This window comes from Sceloporus occidentalis, unplaced genomic scaffold (genome assembly GCF_023333645.1).
Source record: "Sceloporus occidentalis isolate IW3139 unplaced genomic scaffold, rSceOcc1.0.p SCAF_20, whole genome shotgun sequence".
Taxonomy (NCBI): Eukaryota; Metazoa; Chordata; class Lepidosauria; order Squamata; family Phrynosomatidae; genus Sceloporus; species Sceloporus occidentalis.
In genome coordinates this window covers 15,934,257-15,960,796 of record NW_028317000.1, presented here as the reverse complement: position 1 = coordinate 15,960,796, position 26,540 = coordinate 15,934,257, and the positions used below count along the sequence as shown (strand labels likewise).

The 26,540-nt window shown below is 53.5% G+C and overlaps 2 protein-coding genes across 20 annotated transcripts; one reads left to right on the top strand and one right to left on the bottom strand.

The window, feature by feature from the left end:
* Positions 1–141: 141 nt before the first annotated feature.
* LOC149302244 (hyaluronan and proteoglycan link protein 2-like) lies at positions 142–8,346 on the bottom strand. Of its 3 annotated transcripts, none has more exons than XM_089482975.1 (9): positions 8,283–8,346; positions 7,000–7,117; positions 5,976–6,209; positions 4,944–5,063; positions 4,030–4,148; positions 3,121–3,474; positions 2,510–2,626; positions 1,707–1,892; positions 142–787 (listed from the first exon to the last, which is right to left on the bottom strand). In XM_089482975.1, exons 3-9 carry the CDS (start codon positions 5,978–5,980, stop codon positions 504–506), a joined length of 1,185 nt encoding a protein of 394 aa, XP_089339101.1. In that variant the 5' UTR covers positions 5,981–6,209; positions 7,000–7,117; positions 8,283–8,346; the 3' UTR covers positions 142–503. The 3 variants fall into 3 exon arrangements, with proteins under 3 accessions (XP_089339101.1, XP_089339102.1, XP_089339103.1); XM_089482976.1 differs by having other exon boundaries at positions 4,030–4,067; XM_089482977.1 differs by lacking the exons at positions 5,976–6,209; positions 7,000–7,117; positions 8,283–8,346 and adding an exon at positions 5,572–5,689.
* Positions 8,347–8,987: 641 nt separating this feature from the next.
* Positions 8,988–25,764, top strand: LOC149302243 (uncharacterized). 17 transcript variants are annotated; one of them, XR_016272135.1, is made up of 8 exons: positions 8,988–9,313; positions 11,347–11,444; positions 12,818–12,981; positions 18,150–18,246; positions 19,382–19,481; positions 20,728–20,874; positions 23,298–23,357; positions 25,423–25,764. XR_016272135.1 is itself a non-coding variant. In XM_089483284.1 (6 exons), the coding sequence occupies exons 1-5, from the start codon at positions 9,270–9,272 to the stop codon at positions 23,351–23,353; spliced, it is 459 nt and encodes a 152-aa protein (XP_089339410.1). In that variant the 5' UTR covers positions 8,988–9,269; the 3' UTR covers positions 23,354–23,357; positions 25,423–25,764. The 17 variants fall into 17 exon arrangements, 7 of the variants coding, with proteins under 7 accessions (XP_089339410.1, XP_089339409.1, XP_089339408.1 ...); XR_016272134.1 differs by having other exon boundaries at positions 23,298–23,367; XR_016272138.1 differs by lacking the exon at positions 23,298–23,357 and adding an exon at positions 19,020–19,063.
* Positions 25,765–26,540: the final 776 nt, after the last annotated feature.

Sequence of the window (26,540 nt, the reverse complement as noted above, 5' to 3'; positions counted from 1 at the left end):
CACATCCCTCCCTTCTTCCCAAAACCCATTCAACCCACAACAATGGCTGGATGGCAGAGGGACTGACCCCTTACCTCCAGCTCTGGTCCCAAAGCGAGGCACACAAGGCACAATATGACAAACGCCTTAGAAACCAGGGTTTTCGTGTAACGTTTAATTAATTAATCAACATTAGTGGAACTGCTCCATCTTTGGCAGGAGAGACAGATTTGGCTCCTAAAGAAAGAGGTGTGCGTGTTTTGTGGAGACCGGAAGCATCCAGTCTCTGGCAGTTGCTTTGGTGGTCAGGCAAGTGGATGCCTCAGTCCTTTTGTTGCCAGCCGTAAGCTCTATGGTGAATGCGCCCCATGTTTCTTTGCTGCCCAAAGGGCCCTTTTGCAGCTGCTTCTCCTCGAACTGTAGACCGGAAGGGACCCTGGCAGCCATTGGCCCCTGCCAGGGGTGGTCCTCTCTTCCTCCTCCTCTGCCCCTCTCTTTGGGGGCTGGTGTTCCCTCTGCCTCCCCTACTTCCCCGAATAGCAATAGACACCGTACTTCTTCCGCAGCTTGCTGGGGAAGCCGAAACTGCGGACGCTGGGGTCAGGGACTCCTCCGCAATGGGCCCGGGGGGCGGTGATGGGGTAGCGCACGCTCCCATCATCCATCCAGCCGCCATGGCAGTGGTCCAGCTGGGAGAACTTCCAGGCCGCATAGAGCTGGCCCACTTTGGCGATGGCGGCTCCATCCATGTGGCAGGCCTGGGCGGCCTCTTTGAAATTCAGGTGGCCCCGAATGAAGTAGACCCGGCCTGGGTGCGAGAAAGAGAGAAAAGCACAACCACACAGGGCTGGCTGAGGGACTCACAACTCACTGTGATGGCCGCCAGCTTGGACATCTCTGAGAGGGGACTGGATAAACGGATGGAGGTTGGGATCACCAGGTGCCTCGTTCAGAAAATAGTCCCCCTGGAATCTTGCAAGTATTATATCCTCAAGCCCACCTTTGGGGAAACACTTCCCTAACCCTAACCCTATGGACTTAGGGAGGAAAAAGAGCAAGAGATGTGACCTCCGCATGGTGCCAGAGAGGTGCGTGACTACTGTTGTTTCTGACTTAGGGTGACTCTAAGGTGAAGCTATCCTGAGACCAGGGTTAGGGTCAGGGCCATGGCCTTCCTCTGAGGCTGCTGAGAAAGTGTCACCCGGGGGGTTCCACGGCTGAGCGGGGATTTGAACCCTGCTCTCCTGCATCCTAGCCAAGCACTCTCATGACCACACTTTGCTGGCTCTGCTGTAGTCAGAGATTTGTCTTTCCCTTCCTCTGAGGGTGAGAGAGTCTGGCTTGCCCAGGGCACCCAGTGCCTTTCCAGGCCTGCTCAGAAGGGATTCAAACTCTGGTGTTCCAGTATCCTAGCCTAACATTCAGATCCCAAAGACCTCTTTGGAGGTTTGCCATGGCAGAACCATTTGCAGAAGACGACTTCCACAAGTCCAGCCAGTAGAGCTGGGAACAATTAAGCTTTTCCAAAAAAAGGAAATGATGATAAACAAAGGTCTGTCTTGCTATATACAAAATTCAGGGACCTCCAGAGGTTGGACTCAAACAGCCACAGCCCATCCTTTATGGGCAGTGATCCAGAATGAATGATGGGAACTATAGTCCAGGGACATCCCCAGCCCTGGTTAGAGAATGCCAAGCACCAGGCATTGCTTGTGCCTCTTGCCTACCTTTCACAGCGGATGCGAAGCAGAAGGCGTCAAAGCGGTCCTTCAGCTTGTCCTTGTTGGCGTAGGTCCTGATCCCGGGGAGGAGCAGGTGGCCACCGCAGGGCTCCCTGGAGTTGATGATGGGGTAGTGCACTGTCCCTTCCATGACCCAGCCTGCCTTGCACCAGTCCAGCCCTTCGGTCCATGCTGCGAGGAAGAGGAGGAAGAAGAAGTAGTAGAAAGAGCATGAGACTGATGGAGTCAGGCATGGCAGTCCTCTCCTACGCCTCTGAGCAACAGCCTGGCACACAGCAACCCAAATGGATTGGCATGTCCCCCCATAATCCCTCTCCCCCCACGGCTATTACTGATAGATGGGATCTGGGGGGTTTCTCCTCTGCCCCATAGAGGAGCAATGAAACAATGAGATGATTTAAGGGACAGAATAGAGAGGGTGGCAGTGAGAGGAAGGAAACATCAAGACCAGGAGCTCCAGAAATAAAGGAAAGGTTCGGCTGGAGTCATGTTTGCAAGTTTGAGTCAAAGTGAGTAAAGACATCCTCCTGAAGTATTCCTTCTCTCTGACACCAGCAAAATGCATGTGGTTCTTAGAGCAGAAGACAAGAGGTCTTAACTGAACAGTGGCAACATTGGATTGTTTTGCACACAAGTCACAACACAAGGATACAAATTTAAGGCAAGTCATCACAAGAAACTGGGATTGGGAGGAGAATTCGCCTAATAATTTGCGCCATCCTGGGCTGCATCTGATCAGGGATGCACAGGTTTCCTTCTGCTCCTTTTGTTCCTACAGTGTGAGTTACCTTTGTAAAGCTGTCCATATGTGGCCAGCCGGGCATCCTGGTCTTGGCAAGCCTTTTTGGCATCAAAATAGTTGAATTTGTAGCGTCCTTGGCTGGTTTGGTAGGGGAAGACGACTCCTGCGGACAATGGAGAAGGAAAAGGGGAGATGGTGAACAGGGAAGGCGCTTTGGGAGACGGAGGCTGCATCTGTACTGTAGAGACAATGCGCTTTGACACCAGTTAACTCTCATAGCTCCATCCTACAGAATCCTGGGAATGTTTTGTTTTGAGGCACCAGCACCCTTTGGCAGGGAAGGCTAAAGACCTGGTAAAAACTCCCAGAACTCCATAGGACAGAGCTACTGTACTTAAAGTGGTGCTGAACTGCTTTATTTTTACAGTGGCCTGGCAGAAGATTAATCAGAAGTGTCCCTGACAAATTTTGACCACTGGGGATTTGAAATGTGAAATGATGTGTGCATCTAAAGTGCCCACCTGTGCCAGTCCACCTCTGTGGCCTTCAATGGATGGCAGATGCTGCACACCAGACATTCTCAAGCCCTTCTTGTCTTTGAGAGAAAGCAAACCCTTCTTGACCACACACCAATGGGCCCTGGCCCTGAGCCCTTACCCTCCAACTGGAGGACCAGAGAGATGGTCTCATCCTCCAGGCCATTGACCAGCTGGCACCGGTAGCGCCCCTCATCGTCCAGCCCCACGTCGGAGATGGCGAGGGAGGCGTCATAGCGGTGGCTGCGCCTCAGGTGAGCCCGGCTGCCCAGGGGGCCATAGGTCTTGTGGTGGGCGCCGTTGGTGATCAGGATGACCACCTCCATGTACTCAGCCGGCTCCACCTTGCTCCACCGGACCTTGTAGTTCTGGGGGAGGGTCTTCAGCATGCAGGGCAGGATGACCGTTGCCCCCCGCTGAGTCTGCACCGTTTGGCTGGTGGGCTCCAGCAGGTACTGGAGGGGCACCGGGGCGGCTGTGGGGTGTGAGGAGAGAAGAAAACCCTTGTGAGCTGGGAAGGACACAGTTGCACTCCTTGCAAACCCCACTGCGGGCCTTTCTGCCACATCAGGACATCGGGTGGGGAGTAATGGTGTGCACTGGAGGATCCTGGTGTGCATCAGGAGACATTTGCTGGTGTCCCATTACACAGCTTCACAATTCACAAATTCCAGTTGGTAAAAAGAACAGAGGCCTCACCTGTGGGGTTATCTACCTGGCTTCTGCTACAGAGCTAAGGATGTGCAAAGGAAGACCATGGGAGAGGATTGCTTCCTGTTTTAGAGCAACAGGACAAAACGCGCATGTTGCCTTCTATCACTTTAGCTCTATGACTGCAGCTGATGGGGGAAGGAGGGAACCAAAGCCAGCCCCACCAAAGGAGGGAGAAAAGGGTAGCCCACAGGTCCAGGGCTGCTCAGATCTAGCGCAACCAGCAAGGGCCCAGAACTGGTATTTTAGGACTGGATGTGGAAATGGAAGCAACCATGACCAGACATCTCAGACCGAAAGAGACTGGTGCCATACATACCGGGGGGCTCCGTTGGCCTCTGGTAGATGGAGAAGCTCCTGGGAAGAGAGAAGGAAGCCAGGAGGAAGAGGAAGAGGAGGAGGAGGCGCGGAGGGGGCATGCTTAGCGGGAGGTCCGGCCTGGAAAAAGAAGGACACCCTTTGAGTTTGGGGAGAAGAGAAGCCCCCCAACCCTCCCTCCCCATCCCAGGAATTGCAGAACAGCCCCAGCAGGGAAAGGGGTGCTTTGGGAGAAAGGGATGTGTGGCAGTCAGAAGGCGACTCCTGAATCTTCAACACTGTTGTTGTTGTTGTGTACCTTCTGACTTACATGACTTTCTTGGAAAGATTTGTTGGGTGGGTGCCTTTGCCTCCCTCTGAGGCTGAGAGCATGCAACTCTGCCAAGGCTGCCCAGTGGGTTTCCATGTCTGAGTGGGGATTTGAACCCAGGTCTCCCACTCAAACCACTACGCCCCACTAGCTTTCTATCCCCAGCTTACCTGAGCTGATTTGGACAAATTTAGGATTTGGCAGCTTTAGTGCTGCAGGCCCAGAAAATGGTATTACTTGGCAAGATGGGAAGGGAGTCAGAAAAGAGGGAGACCGCATGGCAAGAGGCCATGGCTGTGGCCCTAGCTTTGCAAGACCTGAGTGGGCTGTGGATGATGGGAAGTGCTGGGGTCTCTCATTCAGAAAGAGGCCAAAGCTGACTTCACTGCAAATAACAAGAATAGTGGCCTGTCCCTTGGGCAGAAAAGGGATTATGTCCCTGAACGCTGCTGCCCTTAATTCCCCCCTGAGCCCCTGCACTTCTTTTGGGATATTTCAGGTAAGGGTTAGGGTTAGGGTTGGGGTGCTTCTGCAGTTGTTGTTATTTGCCATCTTTGACTTGCCGCAAGCCTACATTTGGGAGACCACGAAGAGCCCAGACGTACCTGCTAAGCCTTGTATCAGCTGTCAATAGGTGCCACTGGGGGTTTCCAAACCCATCTCCTCCTCTCCCATGGAAGCCCCAAACCAAGGCCAGAAGCACCTCCGCGCCCAAATTCCTCTGACTGTGAAGGTCAAAGAGAGGAGCTAAAGGTTATGGCTGCCAAGGCTGCCAAGACAGAGCCCCAGGAGGGGAAGCAGGGCCCATTGGGCCACATTGGTGCCAGGAAGGCCACCGACAGTGATCCGGAGGGCGGTCAGAACCGGAGGTCCAGGTGGCAAAAGGCGGCCACCGTTCCTCCTGGGCTGAGGGTTCTCCCTGGTCCTTCCCTGGAAAGCAACCTCTCCCTCTCTCTTCTCTCTACGAAAGGTCCTCATAAACACTTTGCACTTTTCTCTTCCTATTTTGTTCTCCAGCCCAAGAATACATTAAAGAGAAGGAGGGAGAAGAGGAGGAGGAAACAGATTCCTCATTGTTCTCCTTGGCAAACAAAATTACCCTCAGCAAACAAGCTTGCCTTTATTTCAAGAGAATTCAGACCAAATGTCAACACAATGCTGAGGTCGGCTGCTGGCTGCCGCCATCCCTGGGCCCACGCCTCCAGCCCAGTATCCCAGTACATAAGCCCTTACCTGGCTGGGCTTCTTTGGAGGCCCCTGGAGACCCCTTCCCTCCAGAAGAGGCACCAGGGAAGGGCGTCTTCCCACCCAATCACCCCAAAAGAGGATGCCCAGTTCGGCGCCCAGGAAACCAGAGGCTGCAGGAGAGAAGCAGCCTCTTAGTCATGCTGGTGGGCGCCCAGATTGCGCACCCAGAAAAGGATGTGCTCAGCCTCCAGAGCTTATGATGCTCAAATGCTCTGATTATTAGTCAGTCTTTTTCCCTCTGAAGGCCAGGCATTCAAGAGCCAGCAGATGGCAACAAGGGACCTAAGCCTTTGGCCCTCCTGCCCCGTCCCACTTGGGTCCCTCTTCCTGAGGAAGCTCAGCTGTGGTTTTCTTGTGGGTCATTTGTGTAGCGGATGGGCGGAACTTACCTCATGCTTCATATTGTCCTTGCTGTTGTGGTAACTCTAGGTTTGCTTGGCCAGGTTTCTTCAGAGGAGGATTGCCACTGCCTTCTTCTGAGGGAGAGGAATGGGACTTGCCCAAGGCCTCTCCATGGGTTTAATGGCCCAAGCAGAGCAGATGTGAATTGTTTTCTTCCAGAACCCCAGCCTGAGTGCTTTGCTCATAGTCACACTGCATCATGGGCATTATACTCTTTGTTTCTGAGAAAGGTTGCAAGGAAGCCTTGTAAGTGAAAACAGTCGGGGATGGTTTAACGCTTTCACACAACACACAGCAACATAGACGGAGCAAAGTAAAACCCAATGGAAGATCCCCTTGGAGAAGGCTGCACCTAGCGACTTCAGCATCCCACTGTCAGGATCCCCTGCCCAGCCTTCCCCTACCGCCTCCAGTGCAACCGCCTGCAGTGCGGGAAGAGGCTCAGAAAGCCCAGGAGAACTGGGCCCTTGTTGTTGTGCCCTCTTCCTGAGACTCTGGGTGTGTGTGTGTTGGGCTGGTTGTCTTCTCCAGCATGTGATGCTCCATGGGGCCTGGGACTCTTTGTTCTTTCTCCACAAAGTGTCACTTGTCCTGCGGTCCATGCGCTGAGGCAGGGTTCAGCCTTTCATCTCAAATGGACCTGGTCTCTCTCTCTCTCTCTCTCTCTCTCTCTCTCTGTGTGTGTGTGTTGTGTGTGGGGGGGTCTGAAAAGAGTGGAGAGGAAAAGAGACACTTCATAAAAGGCCATGATGGCTGAATGTGTGGCCACACAGCCTCACACTCTGTCCGTTGTTGCGGCCACCGGAAGACGGAAGCAAATGCTCTCGTGTCGCTTCGGCCCCCTTGAATTGCCTTTTTTGCCTCCAGACTCCATCTTTCCTACCCCTAGAAAAGGGGTCACACTAGGATCTAATCCAACATAAATCCTTTGTGGATTGTAACATTGCAGCTGGCCTCTCCTCCCCAGGTTAACCTCACAACAACAACAACAACAACCTCAAGAGTTGATACCTGGCTTCATCGCTGTTCCCCTCTGGAGACACTAGAACCTTCCTCAGATTTCAGAAGCAAAGCAAGGCCTGGCTTGGATAGTCCTTGGATGAGATGCCTTTTGGGGAGGACTGGGGATCTAGGGGCAAAAACAGAACAAAAGGGTTTCCGCCTAAACTGTAGGAAGAACATCTCGACTGTAAGAGCCTTTAAAGTTCAGTCTCAAACCCAGAGTGGGTTCCCTGCCCCACTGAAACTGGACCCCCCCCATGTGGCCTGGTTTTGGTGGGTCAGGTGCCTTCCTCCTGGGAGCTCCCTCCGAAAACAGAGATGCAGAGAGGCGCATCCCTCTCTCTCCTGATTCTGTGCATCTCCTCCTTCTTTCCACTGGAGGTCAGCAGATGCTGCAAGATGGAGGAAAGGCGCAAGGGAGCGCATGCCGTCCATCGGATGACCCCTGGCCCCTCTCCTGCCTCCTCCTGAGATCCCTCCTCTTGTCCCAAAGCCAATGGCTGTGCCAAGCGGGCAATTTGGGGTTCCTGAAGAGGGCCAGGTGCATGCAAAGGTCATCCACAGCCCTCTCAGGTCTTGTAGATTGTGGGAAACGGTGGCTTCCTGGACGGAGTCCATCTGCTTGCAGTAACTCAGTCTCCCTCATTCCCTGCTTCCTTCCACTTTGCCAAACGGCCTCCGTTTGCTCCTCATGAGAGTTCAGGCTTGGCTTGCTCCAGGGCCCTCACAAGGCTGTGAGTTCGGTCCCAGCCAGGGCTCAGGGTCAGCTCAGCCTGGCATCCTTTTGTAGGCAGTCGCTCAAACGAGTCCCCAGCTTGTTGGGGGCAATGAGCTGGCACACTTTGCAAGCCGCTCAGGGAGTGCTTAAGTGCCCCGAGAAGAAGCGGCATGGAAACGCTCTTGCTCTTGAAGGCCACTGCTGTGCCTCCCTTCCTGGCAGGAGAGTTCCCCAGGGAGCCTGCAGGGGGCGCGCTAGCCCCGAGGAAAAAGGGACGGAGGGATGGGGAGGGGGCCTGTGGCCCCTGTGTGGCTCCTGGGGCGGCCAGTGGAGGGGGCACCGGAAACAGGGTTTTCTCCCTCCCTTTGGACTGCATTCCCCATCATCCCCAGGCAGCCTTGGAAGCCCCTTCCCCACCAGGGCCTTCCAGAGTCCTGGAGGGAGTCCCAATGGGGAAGGGCCAGAGGAGGGGCCCTGGGGATGCCCTCTCTGGATTTCAGTCCGAAGCGTGAGGGGCCTGGGCAGGGCCTTCAGGGAAGAGGCACCGAGGCTCCTCGGCGGAGCGTTTCAGCACCTGGAGAGCTCCTTCGGCGTTGGGCTCTCTCTCCCTGGAGCTCTCTCTCTTCTTCCTTCCTTCCTTCCTTCCTTCATGGTCTGTAGGTGAAGAGCTCTTGCAGAGCCTTTGAGACAGCCTGAGCTTCCCTAGACTTGAGTCCACTTCCTCAGGTGCATTCGTTTTATCCTGGTGCCGTTTGAAATGTTTCTGTCCATCCTGGGATTAGGGCCCCGGTGATCCGAGAGGCGGAATATCTCTCTCCCCCAAATCAATCTATAGCCATGCGCAACAAGGGCATGCTTTTGGCATCCTCCAGCCCTTTGCCTGCTGTAATCTCATCCCATCCTTTCACCGGGAGAAGGGCCCTAAGCCCTTGGTCCCCTCGGGATTGCGCTGGACCGAACTGGGAGAAGGGGAAAGGCTTGGAGCCCCGGAAGGAGGAGACGGGGCTCAGTCCCAGGGGCTCTTCCTTTGGCCCAGGGCTTCCACTTTGGGGCGACTCTGGACAGACACGATCCTGTGCAGCCAAGTCCGGAAGACGGCTGCCTTTGCTTTTGGCTGGAGAGGAAAGGGGCTTGCCTTTCCTTTTCTAAGAAGAGAGGAGGCTTCGCTTCCCAAGGGCCTCCTCCTCCTCGGAGGAGGAGGAGGAGGAGGAGGAGAGGGAAGGAGCCCTAGCAAGCCCCACAAACCCGGCCTTTCCATTGACCCCTTCCTCCTGGGTTGAAAGGAGGTTCTGGGCCGGAGGGAGGTTCCGGGGCCCCGACGGAGCCCCCCTCCTCCGAGGCAGTCTACCCGAGGGCCCTGGGGCTGAAGAAGGAAGGGGCTTCCGAGGAGCAGAGTTGGAAGCCTCCAAGAAGGCGCCCTTCTGGAAGGGACCCCCCCTCTCTCTGGGGAGGGAGGGGGAGGGCCGCTCTCAGCCACGTGACCCTCCCCCCTTTCCTTGCTCAAGAGTCCGAGGGGCGGCCGGAGGGAGCGCAGTCCCAGCCCCGACGGACACAGGAGGAAATGGAGGAGGAAAAGAGGAGGAAGAGGAGGAGGAAGGTCGGACGGTAAGTTTCCTCAGCCTCACTCCAAACCGGAGGGAAAAGGGAGGGGTCCCAAACCCAGAACCCCCCCCCCCCAGACCCCTCTCCTCTCTGCCCCTGATCCCCAGAGGAGCCCCGGGTTCCCTCCTCTTCTCCCCTCCCTCCCTCCCTCCCTCCCTTCCTTCCTTCCTTCCTTCCTTCCTTCCTTCCTTCCTTCCTTCCTTCTTTCCTTCCTTCTCTTGCATGTTTCGTAGTGTTTTAACTTGGGCTGTTTTAGATTTGTCGGCCGCCTTCAGTCCCTCTGCTGGGAGGAAGGAAGGCGGGATATAAAGAGACAGAATAAACATCATCATCATCATCATCATCATCATCATCATCATCATCCCTTCCCTTTTCCTCCCTCCCTTCCCCTCCTCGCTCTCTTCCTTCTTTCCTCTTCTTCCCCTTCTTCCCTTCCTTCCCTTCTTTTCTCTTCCCTTCCCTCCCTCTTCCCCTTCCTTCCTTCCTTCCTTCCTTCCTTCCTTCCTTCCTTCCTTCCTTCCGAGGCTGAGGTTGACCTCTCTTCGCCTGTCTTCCAGGACCAGAGCCTCGGGGGGATTGGGGCCTGGTGCCTGAGACCCGGCCCATGATTAGGAGCCGTCCCTGGGAGAAGGGAGGAGGGCGGCGGTCTTCAAAGCGGGGATGGCGGCGGGGATAATAATCATCCCGGGACCGGGATGATGCCAGTCCTAAAAAGGGAGGAGATCTCTTCAAGGAAGATGAGGGTGAGCCGCTCCTTCCTCCGCACAAGGTTTGGGGGGTTTAAAAAGGGGTGTGTGTACTTTGGTTCCCTTCCTTCGAGGTTGAAATTAGGGGTCTTTCAATGGGATAATTATAGACTTAATAGAGTTTTACTCTTCTAAAAAATAAGCATCTTTGGGGGTTTTAGCCGCACTTTTCGGAAGAAGGAAAGGAAGCCTTTCATCGGAGGAGACCGAATAAAAATGGAAGCATTGCAGGAAAGGAGGGGAGAAGCCGGCATTTTGTGCCAGGAGCATCTTCCCAAAAGCGTCCGGGTTTAAAGAGAGGAAGAAGCCTTCAAAGCCTTTCAAGTCCTTGGAGGCTGTTTTTCAGGCTCAAAACGCACCTTCTGCTTCGGAGGGTTTTCGGGAATCCCTTGAGATTAAAGGCGCCTCCAGGAATATTTTGGATGTTGCCTTTGGTTACATTTTGGAAATAGCTTATATATATATAAACCTATTTCCAAAATGTAACACACACACACATATATATATATATGTTATATATATGTAACGCACACACACACACACATATATATATATATATATATGTTACATTTTGGAAATTTTTTATATATATATATATATATATAAAATAGGTGCAGAACTGACTTGGGCTAAACTTTAAATAGATGCCGGGCGCTTCCCGGCTCTTTGGGCCCCTTTCTCCGTTTCGGCGTCGAAGGAAGGAAGGAAGGAAGGAAGGAAGGAAGGAAGGAGGCTCAGGGCTTCGGGGATCCAGAGCCAGCGCCCTTTGGGCTTCGAAACGGAACCCTTGGCAGCAGGGCTTTTCCTAAGGGCAATCGGCCTTAAAACTAGGCAGGGGCTTTTAGAGTCTCTCTCTCTCTCTCTCTCTCTATATATATATATATGTATGAAATGTATATATGTGTGTGGGTGGGTGTGTATAAAATATATATGCGTGTGTATATATGTGTGTGTGTGTGTGTGTGTGTGTATACACACACACATATATATCTATACGTAATGTGTGTGTGTGTGTGTGTGTGTGTATACACACACACATATATATCTATACGTAACGTGTGTGTGTGTGTGTGTGTGTTAGAATACAAATCCCTTAAGAGAGGACGAGAGAAGAGGCAGAAGGTCAAAGGCAAGAGACAACCGAAGGAAGCCCTGCCTCTTCGCCCAATTTCTCAACGTGTCTTTATGGATGTATTTGGAGGGGGATGCCTTTCTCCCCATGGATTTTATGGGGGGCACTTCGGGGGCATGTGGATCCCATCATCCACAGAGCCTTCTTTCTCTTCCTAGCAGCCTTTTCGGCGCCAGGCGGCTTGATTCCGCCGCAAACGAAGAAGGAAAGAGGGTCCCGGACGCTTCGGGAACCATCCGTCGACAAAGTCCTCTCAGTTAATTCCTCCTGATGTGTTTGTGTGTTTGTGTGTGTGTAGTGGTTGTTGTTGCTGTTGCTGTTGTTGTTCTCCTTGTATCTGTCCCTCTGAAGACATTCCCGAAGCTCCCTTCCTGGAAAAGGTTTTCGGGGAGATCGAGGTCATTTGATTCGGCATTTCATTAAGTAAAACAGAACTGAGGCAACCAGGCTTTGCCTACTCCTAATCCTATTCCTACTCCTACTCCTACTCCTATTCCTACTACTATTCCTACTACTCCTATTCCTACTCCTACTCCTATTCCTACTACTATTCCTACTACTCCTATTCCTATTCCTACTCCCTATTCCTATTTCTACTACTATTCCTACTACTCCTATTCCTATTCCTACTCCTACTCCTATTCCTACTACTATTCCTATTCCTGCTCCTGTTCCTACTCTTACTCCTACTCCGATTCAGGGCCAGTCAAGGCAAAAGCCGGGTCCAGGAATAACAACAACAACAACAACAACGGGATCTCTCTTGTATTATTATTATTATTATTATTGCTATTATTATTAGTAGTAGTAGTATCGTTGTTGTTGTTCCGCCTTTTTCCTCGTCCGGGTCTCAAGGCGGCTTCCAAGGGTTGAAAGAGACCTAGTTTAAAAACGCTGCCGAACAACTCGCCCTAGAATTAAGACCAGTTTCAAAAGAGCGAAGGCGGCCCATGTTTTCTTTCGGGGGGGAGCGCTTTCTCCTGCCCTCTTTTCGGGTCCAGGAAGAGAAACAGCCCCGATGAGAGCCATTCTCCCTCCTTTCGCCCAATCGAGAGGCTCCAGAGGCGAGGGATTCGAACCCCGAACCCTCTCCTCTCTTCCCTAAATCTCTCCTCTCCTCCGCCTTTCCCGCCAAGAGCAGACTGACAGCTATTTTGGGTTCGGTTTTTAATCACGTGTCTTTTCATCGTGTGAGCCGCCTTGGGTCTCTTTCTGGGGGAAAGGCGGCATAAAAATGAAGTAATGAATGAGTCAAACTAGGCGCCTCTTCGCTCTGTGAGCCGCCTTGGCTCCCAGGAGAAAGGCGGCCCAGAAGGGAAGCAGCTAAAGAAGGCCGGAGTGGGGCTGGGGTCTTCGGGGGCTGATCGGGGGTTCCTGGGGTCCCAGGAGGGTCAGCAGCGGCTCTTTTGGGAGCGCCCCGCCCATGGCCCTCGGGGGGTCTCCGGACAGCTGCCCAGGGACAGAGGGCGGGGGTCTAGGGGGTCCCCCTCCCTCCCTCCCTCCCTCCCTCCGTGGGGGGGGGGACTCAAGGTAGATGACGTCAGGGCCGGGGAGCCAATGGGAGGAGGGCTGGCGGGGGGGGCGGGAGCATGAATGGCTCCTCCTGAGCCCCCCCTTTTCCTCCCGAAGGAGCCGCGCAGAAAGAGAGAGCGATCCCGGCGCAGGAGCGGAGGAAGGCGGAGGGCAGAGGGGGCCTTCCTCCCTTCTCGGTCTCGGAGGGGACTTTGGGGAGCGCCTTGCCAAAGCCGGGTCTGGAGAGAAGGGGCTGCCCCCCAGAACCGAGGAGGAGGAGGGTGAGTGGCCCCTTCTGTGTGTCTCCCCGTCTCCCCCCCCAACCCCAGTCCTTTCCACTTGGGGCCCCGGAGGAGCAGGAGAACTAAGCCCTGCTTTTCCGGGGGGTCTTTGCCAGGGAGGGAGGGAGCCCCCAGGCAGCCCTGCGACATTGGAGGGCCCCCAGGGGCCAAGCGGGTGGGTGGGGGGGGGCTGGGAAGGTCCCATCCCGGCCACCAAAGAAAGGGGCAGCGAGGAGGAGGAGGAGGAGGAGGAGGGCCCCTGGAGCCAAAGGCAGACAGAGGGTCCTTTCCCGAGAGACTCCCGAGGCGCCGGGGAGGTTTTGGGGCTCCTTCTGACCCAGGAAGAAGAAAGAGCGGCCCTTGTCCCTCCGAAAGGGTCCGATTGGGCGACCCCTGGGTGCCCCTGGGTCCCTCCTTGGCCTGGGCTGAGCCCTTTGGCTTCAGGCTGAAAGGCCGGCTCTTTTGTGGCAGCCTTCCTTCTGGCTGGCTTTCTCCTTTCGCGTTTGCACGGGAAAGGGCTGTGTGTGTGTGATGGGACCTCCTAATCCAGGCAGTGCGTAAAGGGCTCCAGGTGTGGAGAGTGGGGCCACAGAATGCCCTGCTGCTCATCCAGAGGAGAGTAGACCCACTGAGGCCCTGGGACTGACTCTTGTGTTGGGATCCTGACCGGTTTCTGTCAACTTTAGGGTTGCCTTTCTGTTTGAAAAACCAAACCTGTGTTTGTTTTGGCCTTGGCTTTGGCTGGGTTTGGGTTGGGGGTCTTCTTCTGGGGTCCCTCCATCTCCAGGATTGTAGGAGCCCAGCTTTTATCTCAGTTGTGCCTTAGCTTTCCTTATTCCTGGCAGGGAGCAGCTCCCATGGGCTTTAACCCTGCTCTCCGTTTCCAGGTGGAGGAGAAGATGTGCTTGTGACCTTTTTTATTCTAAGTTGATTTTTAAGGGGGGGGGGGCATGCATGCCTCCCAGCAAAGCAGCCAAGGATCAGGACTAGCAATGCATTGGCAGCAAAGGCCAGGGTCCCAAGAGGAGCCGCATCGGAAAGGCAAGGGCCCTGTCCTTCTCTTCTGCTCTGAGGAAATCTCACAGGGATCTCAGAGAGAGATTCATCCCTTTCCCGGATCAACCAAGAATCCTGACTTCGTTGGAAGAGGAGGAGCAGGAGGAGGAGGAGAAGAAGCGGAGTAGATCCCGGGGTTGGTTGTTATCTTTGGTTATCTAGCTGTATGAGTGGGGTCAAGTCTTCATAAAGCTAGATAACCGAAAGTAAAAATAACCCCATTACACGCCTGAGGAGGAGGAGGAGGAGGAGGAGGAGAAGAAAGGAAGGAAGGAAGAAGGAAGGAAGGAAGGAAAGGAAAGGAAAGAAGAAGGAAAGCATCCAAGATGTGCATAACCCTTCCGCTCTTTTTTATGAATGGGGAAAAGAGAGAAGGAAGACAAGAAACTGGAGGCGGTGGTTGCTGAGGGCCTTCAAGGCAACGTGGCAGCCTCCTCTGAGGCTTCCTTGGCACCAAGACAGGGGCCCTTTGTCCCGGGAAGCGCTCCCAGAGAAGGCCTTTCCTGAGGCTGAGAGAGAGTGCCTTGCCAGGGGCAGAGAGGCCTTGGCGGTAGAAGAACCTGGCTCTCCTTCGCTGCAGCTTTGCTAACCTGGGCTTAGTGAGGCCTTGGTGGCTCTCCTGCCCTGGCTGCTCTTTCACTTCTAGGAGTCCATTTGGGAAAGGAAGACAAGGGCCCAGGGTTCATCTCCTGGCAAGTGAGTCCTCTGTTCACGGAGCTGAATCTCCCCCAAACCCCACACCACTCTTTCCAAAGAAGACAGCTGCCAAGCCAACCATCAGTTTGCGGGCAAAAGGTGAGCACTTTGTATGTGTTCAGAGGCTAGCTCTGGGAAACATAAACAGAGACTATGGCCCAGACCATCCATGAGCTGCTTTGTCTCCAAGAAGGAGCCCCATGGCCTCAGTGGCCTTGGCAAGAGATGGAGAGGGTTAGGGTTAGGGTCACTTCCCCACATCCCCGCGATGGGTAGGACATTCAGTGGCCACAGTCCGCCAGCACAGTGCAGCTGTGCACTCTTCCTGAGCAATGTGAGCACCGACTTGTGCGCCATCTCCTTAGTGTGGCACCTGGGCCATCTTTCTCCATTGCGTCTGAGAGTTGGCGCTGAAGCAGAGAAGTAGGGCAGGAGTTGCTCTGGCCCCATTGCAAAACCTGCTCACTCTTTCACAGGGTTCATGGAGGGTGCAGAATTGCCCAGAACTGGGCTGCCTGAACCCAAGCCCCTTCAGAACTGGGCTTCTTTGTGCGTCTGGCAGGGCACTGTGTGCCCGAGCTGCCCTTTATCTGCATCTGCTGGGGAATGGAGGGCAGGGGCGCTGGGGGCCCAGCGTGACCCACGTCCAGAGCTCAGCCGTGGCATTAAGGCCTGGGCTCCTCTGCTGCAAGAGTGGCTTAGTGGACTAAGGCCGGCTTTGGGCATTCCTGCCTTCCTCAGGTGCCTGGGCTCATATTCTTGGGGTCAGTTTGCTTTTCAGCACAAAAGGAGGTGGCGCAGCCCTCTTGGATGGGCAGGAAGTGGCACCGGCGACTTCCTGCGGCAGCTGGGTCCTCTTGCCCACTCAGCCCCCTTTCAAAGGCCTGGCATGGTTCTGTAATAAGAAGCTAAACACGTTCTGATCAACACATCCCCAAGTTGATCAGCAAAAGGAAAAGATGTCCTCCCGGAGCCTCAGTCAGGGCTCAGTCCATTCTCCCACGGGAGAAGAAGACACCCACTCCAGTTTTTATCTCAGATGGGCAAAATTACACAAGTTTGTGTATGTTTCTTAGCAAAGCCTGCCCAGGAGGCCCAGTGGCCTGGAGCCAGAGAGACCGGAAGTGACCACCAGCCAAGCCTGGCCCTTGAGCCAAAGAGACACCCGCTGGACCCTCGGGCAAAGCAGGTGTCAGGCTCTGGCCGGAGGGATGCTCCCATGCTGCCAGCCTTGATCCAAAGCGATGGCCATGTGGGGTCGGCTGAGGTGGGCGGGAGGGTCTTGGCTCCTCTTCCGCTTGGGGCGGGGGCTTTTTCCTGGCCCTCCCCATGGAAGTCCACTTTGTGGTACATTTGATGGAGGAAAAATCATGATTCAGCCACAAGCAAGCCTTCCCTTTTGAAGACCTGTGTGTGCGTTTGTGTGCATGCGCTTCCTTGCTTGCTTGCTTGCTTGCTGGGTGGCACTTGCTCACTGGTAGGAAAAACAGGCAATGCACGCAGAGGTTGGGAAAAGCAGGGCGCAGCGCCTGGCTAAATTCCTCCTCTCTCTGTTCTTCCTCTTCTTCCGTCCCTCCTTCCTTCTCCTTTCCCTCTCGTCTTCCTCCTCCTTCGTCTTCCTCCCCTCCGTCACCCCCCACTGACACCCCCTCATTTGTGCAGAAGAGTGTGAGTCCCCCTCAAACAGGCAGCATCCAGACATGTGAGGGTCCCCAACTTTATGGAGACCCCAGGAATGAGAGGCCTCCAGGCCACCTTCCCCTCAGCCTCCCTGCTCCTCCGCTCTTGCAAAGTGAGCAGTGTGGCTCCTTTGATGGCATCCATCCACCTGGAATGGGGCCTTCCTCTTCTCCTCCAGCCTTCTGCCTTTCCAAACATCGGTGTGTTTTCTAGAGAGCCCTGTCTTCTCCTGATACGGAAAAGCCCAACAGCCTCAGTTGAGCCACCTTTCCTTCTAGAGAGAGTTTGGGTCTGACTTGCTCTCAGAGCCATTTGTTGGTCTTTTTAGGACTCTCTTCCAGCAACACACCCCAAATGGACCGATCCCCTTCCCATCTGCCTTCTTCACTCTCCAGCCTCAAAACCATACATAGAAATGGGAAATGAATGGACGCCCCAAACGTTAGCCTTCAAGAATATATCTTTGCACTAAGGGATTTTGTCGAGTTCCTTCACAGCCGCCCTTCCAGGTCCTATCCTTCTCCTGTGGCTGTCCTTGTTGCTGCCATTGGTCCCACTGAGACCTTGGTTGGGAGAAAGACCCATTCGTGGGGTCCCAGCCTTCCTCCCCCCAAAAGTGTTTTGTGACTCTGTGCGTGTGTGTCTGTGTGTGTCTGTGCGTGTGTGTGTCTGACTAATTGAGCTGAAGGACTTGTGTCTGGAAAACCTTGAAAGAGGCTTTTGTTGAGAGGCTGCTGGCTTTGGGAAAGACATGCGGACGCAGCTTGGCTAAAGGACGGGGGCCAGACGTGCGACCCCCCTCCCATTCCTAGCTTCCCATGCGCCAAAGGGCCCCCAGAAGGACCCTCCGTTTGGGGACTGGGGTTGCTCCCCCAACAATTTCTGGGAAGCTCCTTTCAAAATAACCAGATATTGCTTGTCTGTCCGGCCCCTTCATCGCAAGCGCTCCCAGGACAAGAGGGAAGGCAGCTCTTTGCTTTCTGGAGCATCCTTTGGGCCCTTCAGGGGTGCTCTTGGTGTTGACCTGGCCCATGGGAGAGAAGGCCTGTCCTGTCCCATGGGTCCTGCTTGTGGCTCCTGAGTCCCATCCGGAGGAATGGACAAAGGCAGGGCTGGAGGGGGGTCCCTGGGATGCCCCTGACCATGGTTTGAATGGTTCTTAGGTTATGGCAGGATGGCGGCAGTGGGTGTTTTAACACTAAAAATGGGATGGATTTTCTCCTGAGGTGTCCCTATCAATGGAGGTTAAGCCTTCAGTTGAAAGCATATCTCCTCAGACAAAGGAGGTGGGCCTGCAGGGACTTAGCCAGGATTTTGGGAAGAGGGGGGTCCAGACTAAGTGCCACCATTATAGTGGAGCATGGGTGCAGCAGCGCACGCCATTCATTGTATCTAATGCAAGGGGTGGTCCGGGCCCCCTGGACCCCCCCCTTGGCTACATCCTTGGGGCTTGGCCCCATGGCGATCCCCAGAACATGGACCCAGGAGTGGCACAGGTGGGACTTTTCCAATCTGAGTGGCCTAGAAGGGACCCAATCCTTGGCCTTGCCAAAAAGGCCCCAGTCCCTTTGGACTTCCCTCCTTTGGTCCCTGTGCCGATGTCAAAGGACTAAGCAGATCTGGCTCACATTTTTGCACACCATCTGCAGCGATTTCCCTGTTTTTGGCATCCGCCATTCAAATACTGGGCTTAATTTGGGGCGCTTTGTCTCTTTTCCTCTCTGTCTCCTCCACAGATGCTTCTGACTGAGGAAGCAGCCAATCCTGCACCATGTTACTGTGAGCAGTTTCCTTTGGTCCACATCCATCCTCCAGCGTCGGCTCCGCGCTTGCGTAAGGCTGTGGCGCACTTGGCAAAGCGGGCAATGGAGGAGGGCGGCACGGTTGTGCGTGTGTGTCTGTTGTGTTGTGTGTATGTGTGTGTTTCTTCCTAATGACCAGTCTGTTCCAGTTTGGGAGTGGCCAGAGGAAGAGAGGCTCTTTCTGAAAGCCATGGTGGGAACGGTGCGCTCTTGTGACGGGCGCATAATTAACAGCCGCCACAGCCCACCGCGGCCACCGTGGCCACGAACAAGAGAGGCCAGGCCAGAGTCAGACACTGGCTCCTTTCACCGCAACCGCATGCGCCCTCATTAGGCATTCTGAGCCCTCCTCGCCTCCCCCTCCCCTTTTATAGTTAAACCTGATTTGCATGCATTTGCATAATGAACTTCATTTGCATTCCCGGTTGTTGGCTACCTCTGTGGGAAAAGTCAAAGCGGGCGATGTGGGAAGCGGGAGGAAGGGAAGGGCTTTCTGCAAAGACAAAAGGAAGAGGTCCCCGACGACGACGTTCCCCATAAGCGCATAATTTAGCATGGCCGCCCTGGATTGCTTTGCCACAGACAGAGGGGCCTTTCAGCTGCCCAACATCCCTTCCTGCCCCCATCTGCCTGGGCTCTTCCCCCCAAGTGCTTTACGAGGGCATGAGAGTTGTCTATGTGTCAGGTGTGTGTTTGTGAGAGAGAGCGCGCAAGCGGCGCTGCCATCTTAGGCAGCCAGCTTCCGTAAAATGGCCAACCGTTCCCATGCGTAGTCCAAGAATGGCCTCCATTTTGTTTTCATAGCCTGGCGTCCATCATAACTTGCCCCACAAATGGACTGGCTGTGGGTGAGTGGAGGCAAGTTGGCCCAATTTGAAGATGGTTTTGGCACAATGGTCTGGTGGAGGACGTGTGGAGACCCTTCTCAAAATATGTGGCCCTTCTGTGTGCTCTGAGGCATTTATCCTGCAAAGGTTTGCCTCGTATGACTCACTCAGTAGCATGGGTGCACTTGTACATAGACCCTCCATCTTGTCCCAATTTAAAAGGGGGTAGCCCTGGTGAACGGAACCCCCCTTGTCCCACTTTTCCAGATGCGTAGATAATGCCCTGATTCTTCTCTCCTCCTCCCACTTTCCCCTCTTTCTCTTCTGCTTGACTCTCAGTTGTTGCAAACCGAATCCAAAGTGCAAAAGGAGTTTGCTCTCAGCTCAGCAGGACAAAGAGCAGAGGAGAGGAAGGTGCAATGGACACTAGATGTTAAAAGTAAGCATGGTTTGGAAAGGCCAAAGTGAGGCGTAATGTTTTGGGTGCTGGGCCAGGAGCTCTCCTGCTCAGACATGGAAACCCAGTGGGTGACCCTGAGCAAGTCGCGCTCTCTCAGCCTCAGAGGGAGGCAAAGGCGAACCTCCTCTGAGCAAATCTTGCCAAGAAAGCCTTAGGATCACCAGGAGTCAAAAGGGCTTGAAGGCACTCAACAGCAACACAGCCCTGCCTTCATGCAGATAAATAAGGAAGGATCTTCCATAGGTTGGTTGGGTGGTTGGATGGAGGGCTGGATGGAGGGCTGGATGGAGGGCTGGATTGCCTTGTAGATCTTCACTGTATTTCTAAAATGCACGTGCCACTTTCCCCCACAATCCGTCCGTGTCCTCAAGCAGCTCATGAGAAAATTCTAAATGCTCTCAAAATTAAAAACAATTAGCACTAATGAAGGAAGATGCCCACCAAAGACATTCCGGGTGGGCATTCCTCAGCCAGGGTGGTCCAGTGGCCAAGGGCCATCCTTGGCAGCCACTGGCTTCACCTCAGAAGACCAGGCACACACCCAGCTTCGGAAAGTCCCTTTTTTGGACCATAGCTCCCAGAGCGACCTGGCCTCCATCCATGTCTCCTGGGGGATTCTGGGCACTGCCATCCAGACACTTTCCCAAGCTTTAATTGTACGATGCCTCCAGCAGTTAGGAAATTTTTACAATTTGGGTCTTGCCTGGACCAATATCCAGATTTGGATTCATTTCTCTGGTTCTGTTTTAGCTGTCTTGAGAGGCCTGGCCATGCTGGCCACAGTGGCATCGAGGAAGATGGTTGTTGTGAATTGCCATTGACTTCAGCTTGTGGCAACCCTATGAAAGCAAGACCTCCGAGAGCCCCTTTGGTCACCCACTGTCTGCCTCAGGTCTTGCAGACTCAGGGCCAGGGATCCTTTTGCTGGGCCTATCCACCGGAAATGTGGCCTTGCTCTTTCCCTTCTTTGGTCTCCTTCTTAACACAAGAGCCGCTGAGATCCAGCTCTTGCAGGTGCCTTCCTTGAGGGAACCTCTCCAGCCTGCCTCTTTCCCTCCTGCCTTCCACTTTAGCAAGCCTTTGCTCATGGGTCATGCCATGTCATAAACAAGAGACCCCAAAGGCACCAACAGCCCTGCTCCGGTCCTGCAAACACAGGTCAGCCGTGACTTTCCTCATTGAATCGATCTACCTGTAATGCGGCCCTGCTCTTTTCTTTTTCTAGTGAGTCCTGTCTTCTCGTGATGTGTCCAAAGTACAGCAGTTGGGTCCTGTTCCCAATACCCCTAATAAGTGGGGTGTGCTTTTGTTGGAAGGGGTGCATCCCCTCCTACCACTGGATCAACTTCTTGCAGGATAACCTGGATGAAAGGTTAGTTAGCCAAGGGGAGTTAGCCAGGGAAGGGAGAGCCGGGGAAAGGCCTTCGTTCGTTCGTTCGTTGGTTCCTCAATGAAGGCCTTTCAGAGCGGCTCCATTGGCAGCAACCTGCTTATTACACAAAACTCCTAATTGTTCCGGAGCGGGCTCAGCGTCCCCCTCCTTGCCATCCCCTCCGCAGACAAAGATGCCATTGTGTTGGGGACCAAACAGTGGCGGTGGTGGCCGCCTTGTTATTTGGGCCAGAGAGTGGGGAAAGGAGGCTGGCTGGGTGTGTGTGTGTGTGTCTTGGTGTCGGTGTGATGTGTGTGTGTGTGTGTGTTTGTGTGTGCGTCGGGGGGACGCTTGGCTCTCTCAACAGGGTGAAGAGGTTTAAATCAGCTTAGCTCCGATGCCAATTAAAAACGAAGAGGATTAGCCTCCCCCATCAACAGCATAGAGCCCCATTGTATTCCGGGGAGTCGGTGGCATTCCCTTCCCTCGTCCGCAAGTCCGTTTGGGCCATTTCCCCCACGAATGGCCAAAGGTGGTCCAGTCTTCTCCCAGGTCAGGGCTTCACCTGCGGTGGCTCTTGGGGGCCAAAGCCCCACTGGCCAGCCCCATCGCAAGACACAGACCCACAGACAGAGAGCATTGTGCCTCGGCTAGGAAATGGGCTTACAGGCCCAGCTTGGTTTGGACATTGGACTAGGACTTTAGGAGTCCAGGGTTCAAATGACCCTCTGCTCAGCCAATTGAGTGAATGGAGTGTGAAAGACCTTTGCGCTTTGAACTCACTTTGCAGGAACTGAAGTCAGCTGCGGACAAAGGGGGAAATGTAGGGGAGGAGAGAGGAACCTGGACATTTTAAAGGCAGCAGAGAAAGTGCTGCATTGTTTTAAACTGCACCACTTATAATAGCTTTTTAGTTGCATTTTAGTTTTCTCCTCTATTCAGAGGACTGTCATAAGTCAAAGTCACTTGGATGGCCCACAAGAGTAGACCGCTGTATCCATTGGCTTTGCCTTTATGCCAGAGTAGGACCCTGGCTCTCTCAGAGCGGTGGCTGAGCCTCCAGAGCCCTTCCATCCTGGGTCTCCCTGGGAGGAGAGATGCCCACCTTCTTCTTGTTGCTGCCCTGTTGCCTGTCAGGCCGGCTCCCTCCTCTCTCTGCCCTGGCATTGTCTGGTGCCACTTGTGCCCAGCCCAGTCCTTTCCCTCTCTTCCCAGACCCCTGCTGTGCCCCGGCTACTGTACGGTTGCCAAGGGGCCTTCTCTGGACCCCATTGCTATGTGGGGAGGTGGCGAGGGGGCTTTTGGCGGCCCCTCTGGGCCTTGGCCTGCCTCCCTCCTTGGCAGGATGAGAGGCGGGTGGCCCCAGGCAGAGGAGCAAGGAGGGCCTGGGAATGAGCCCCTGAGATCCCCCTCCGGTTCACAGCCAGGGGCTTCTCAGGAAGGATGGCTGCTTGCTTTGGGCAGGTTCCCTGGGCCCTTTCCCCCATCCATCCGCCCTCTGAGTCCTGTCTGCGTCCTCCCTTGCATACTGATCCTGAGGGCCATTCTCCTCCTGCCATGTACCCACATCCATAAATTACCCCCAGGGTTTGCCTTGGGCAGAACAATCGCTCCCTGCCCAAACGCCATTCATCCCAGGCTGGGCCAGAGAATGGCTTGCGAGGGAGGCTTGTCCTCTGTCCCACTGTAAAGAAGGGGATGATCCCCATCCTTCCTCATCCTCAGGAATGCCTGGGAGGGGGAGGCTGGCTTTGGAGAAAAAGGGGAGATCTGAGAAGGGATCAAAGACAGACAGACCTTTTTGCAGGCTTCTGAGCAAGCCAAAGACATTTGCAATGACCTCTCTGTAGAAGCAGGGCCTCTGCAAAGGATGTGTCGATGGGAAGATGCACCCAGTCATCCCAATGGCAGCTTTGTCACTGCAGTTCCTTGGCCTTGTTCCTTGTGATACTTCCTTGTAAAAGGCCCAGAGAGGATTTTCAAGCCCCAGTTCCAACCTGGGTCCCATTTTATAAGAGCCAGCCTCAGATTGCCTTGGGGCCTATCCTGGAAAGACGCTTACATTTCTTCATATCTGGTTCTTTTGCTCTATGGCCAAATCCCAGGCAATAGGATTGGAGTGGAAAGCTAGCTCCGCAAGAGGTGGGCAGGCACAGAGAGTCCCAGGGATCTGTTGCCTCGAAGGGTTTGCCAGAGGTTTGGGGATCTGCTGAGCCAATCTCTTGGGAAGATCTGGCACCAGGAGCAGCAGGAAAGGCTGCCCATACCTCATCTATTCTGTGCTAACTGAGCTAGCATTGTGTGCCCTATGCTTTCTAATGATTTCTGATGGTAGTGCTCTGTGTAGGTTTATCTTTTCAGTGCAAGTGGTGATGTTTTGTTTGGTCCTGAATTTCTGCATTCACTTTATACTTTGGCTGCAGACGGTGTCCTGTATCTTGGCTGTAGACATTATTCTCGTTGGCTCAAATCCTGTTGAGGATGTAAGTCATTGTAAGTGGATGTTTGGGGACTAGAACATGTCGGTTCTGTAACGTCCATATCCAGTCAAAGAGTGCTGCTATGTTTTTGCATAAAAGAACCAGCAATGTGATCGATGCACAGTGGGACCAATGCGCTCTGATCCCGTTGTGCATTGGGACACTCATTGCATGCCTTTGGTCCCATTGCATCAGTCACATTTGCAATGCACAACGCATTACCCGCTCTGCTACATAGCTAAGTATGAGCAAAGTTGCGTAACATAGGCACAATATTTTGTAATGTATTCTGATACATCTATTGTTTTGTTGACAGTTCATGGATGTGTGGTGATCTTTTCTGGTCTGAGTGTTGGGGTTCAGACCATTTCCGTCTGTAGAAAAGAGCGGGTTCTAGGCTGCCTCGCATTTGAGTGCGTCTGCCAGAGAGAAGCCATGTGCGGAGAGCAAAGGGATAACTGTAATGTTACTCTCTTTCAAGAGAAAAGGGAAGGAGTGTGTTAAGGAATCTAGCAGCCCAAAAGTAAAATACAAATGCAGGAAATCTCATGGATCATGGTGGAGAGCAAGAGAAACAGGGCCCTTGAGCCCAGGCCTTCACCGATTTCATCTCCGATGAAGCAGTGAGTTATTTTAGCCATTTGCTTCCTGCTGCAAGAAAGTCCTTAAAAACCAAACAGCTTCCAAGACTCATTCTGTGCAAAATCTCTGTTTTTTGTGCAGGAAATGGCATTACTTTTTCTGTCCTGAAAATAATATCTCTGTGCAGAAATACTGTTAATGGGAAACGGAGATCCCCGCAAAGCCAATGCTGCTTTCTGTGCAAGAAGCCTTTGGGAGAATATGGCGAAGAGAAGCCCCCGTAATGCAAAGATCCTCCTGAGTCCAGGGGCCTCTTTATCAGGGCTCCCAAACACATTTTTGGATCACTCTAAAAAGCATTTCTGAATATCCTTTCCACCGCTAGCGTCCAGGTTGCTGAGCATAATACTGGCTGGTTTCTAAAGAGATGCCACCGTTTTTATATGTCTGTGGCAAAGAAATAAAGGAGCATTGAGCATGGGTAGCTGCAAAACAGCTTCAACCAGAGAGCGTCTGAGTCCTAAGCCCTTCGTTCGAATCTCTCGGATTTCCTTTCCATCAAAGGCCAAGGCGGTGGATTGGCGCTCTTAATCTGAGCACATGCCTCCGCTTGCAAGGGATCCCGGCTCTTTGGTACCAACCGATTCCAGCCGTCGGGCTTCGGCTAACACTTGGCAGATATAAAAGAGTTGTTTTTGCCTCTGGAAGCACAGCCGCTATCGGCCACTTTTTGCAAAACAAACCTGGAAAAGGGGTTGAAAGTGGTGAAGGTAAAATCTTATGGGGTTTTAAGATCCAGGTGCTGAGAAACGATGAGAGCATAATGTGCCAAACGCAAGGAAACGGAGAAGCTGGGCTCTGGGCAGAAAAGGGTGATTGGGATGACTGAAGGTCTGGCGCCAAAAGTCCTGCAAGGAACAGTTGAGGGAGATGGATAGGTTTTCCCTTGAGAAGGGAATATGGAGGAGTGATGGGCATTGCAGTCATCCTGGAGGATAGGGAAACCGAAGTTGGAAAGGGGCAAAAGATGGTGGGAATGGGCCAATGAAAGCTGTGTCAGTAGCCGTCCATGTCTGCCTAGTAGCCCCTGTCTCTTCAAGGGGCTTCAAGGGCAGAGAGGCCTCCAGGGCTCTCTGCTCCTGGGCTGTTCCTCGGCCTTTTGGTCTCCCCAGAATCCTGCTTTAACTGGGATAATCTCCGTCATGTGTTCTGGGGCTGGGACTGTGGCCTCGGCTCCCAGTTATTTGTGACCGCGGATTAAACCCTGCCGAAAAGAGAAAAGGAAAGGCAAACGCTGCACTTTGGGATAGTTTGGGGCCATTCCCTTCCTTAGCAGAAGTAGATGCCAGAGGCTTGGTAAAGCATCACATTCCAAAAACACACAGCGGCGTGTTGCTTTGTGTGCATGCACAAAAATGTGTGGAGTTTTGTTAATGTTTTTGCTGTTTTAAAATTTACTCCTCTTCTCCCTCTTTCTTTTTGTCAGAGGGAAGGTGAAGAAAGGAAGGAAGAGAAAGAGAGAGACACAGCAACAGCAGGTTTTTCCAGTCGTAGCCATTTCACCCAAAGGGCTTAATTCTGAGCATCTTTGCGCCATAAAAAAATATCGTTCAGATGGTGCCACTCTCTGACACATTTTCTTACCTTTCCAAGAAAATATCACAGCGACAGCATCTTCCAAAATGTAACAGCCACAAGCCAAAGCATGTTGTCCGGTGCATTTTCTCCCTTTCAATTTTGGTTTGATTGTCCAGAATATTTGGGGAGGGGAATTAAAAGGATGTGTGTGTGTTGATGTGTGACTATTGCAATAATAAATGCGGTTCAAATGCCTGAGAATGTGTGTCGCTCCTTTGTTGGTGGCAAGGCCTGAGAAAGTGCTCCTGGGCTAAGAGCACCACAAGGCAATGGCACTGCGCCACTGGCCTCACAACGCAGTGGCACAGCGTTCAGGAAACCAAAAAGCAGTGGCGCTGAACTGGCACCACAATGCAGTGGCATTGCACTAAGGTCATCACAATGCAGGGGCACTGCACTTATTTACACTGAATTGGCACCACAATGCAGTGGCATTGCACTAAGGTCATCACAACACAGTGGCATTGCACTTTGGATGCTGCATCGTAGCAGTACTGAAATAGATGTGGAGCTGAGGCCCAGATGTTGGGCCAAAGGCAGAGCCTCAAACATACCATCCAGGGCACCCTCTTTGGCCTCCATTTCATCTCCCGGTGCCTTCCTTGACTGCAGCCCCAAACTCCCAAAATGAGAGGATCCCCCCAAGTTCCTCTCCCTTCTCCCCTCTGTTGACTTTGCCCATCCTCTCTGCAATTTTGCAAATCCATCCCTCTCTTTGCCAGCCATAAAGACTGACACCAAGGGAAGGGGAAACAGAGGAGGAACGCTTAAACTTTGGGCTGAATTATTCCAAGTGCATACATGCAAATGAGCCCCCCTTACAGCCATAGCCGCCGCCCTTGTCTCCCCCGAAACGCCTGAGACAAAAGGCCTTTGCTTCCCATGCGCAGCCCTGGCATCTTGGCTAATTTGCCACACAGCCCCCCTCCCTCTCCAAACGCCACTTGCTTTGGTTCATGCACCAAA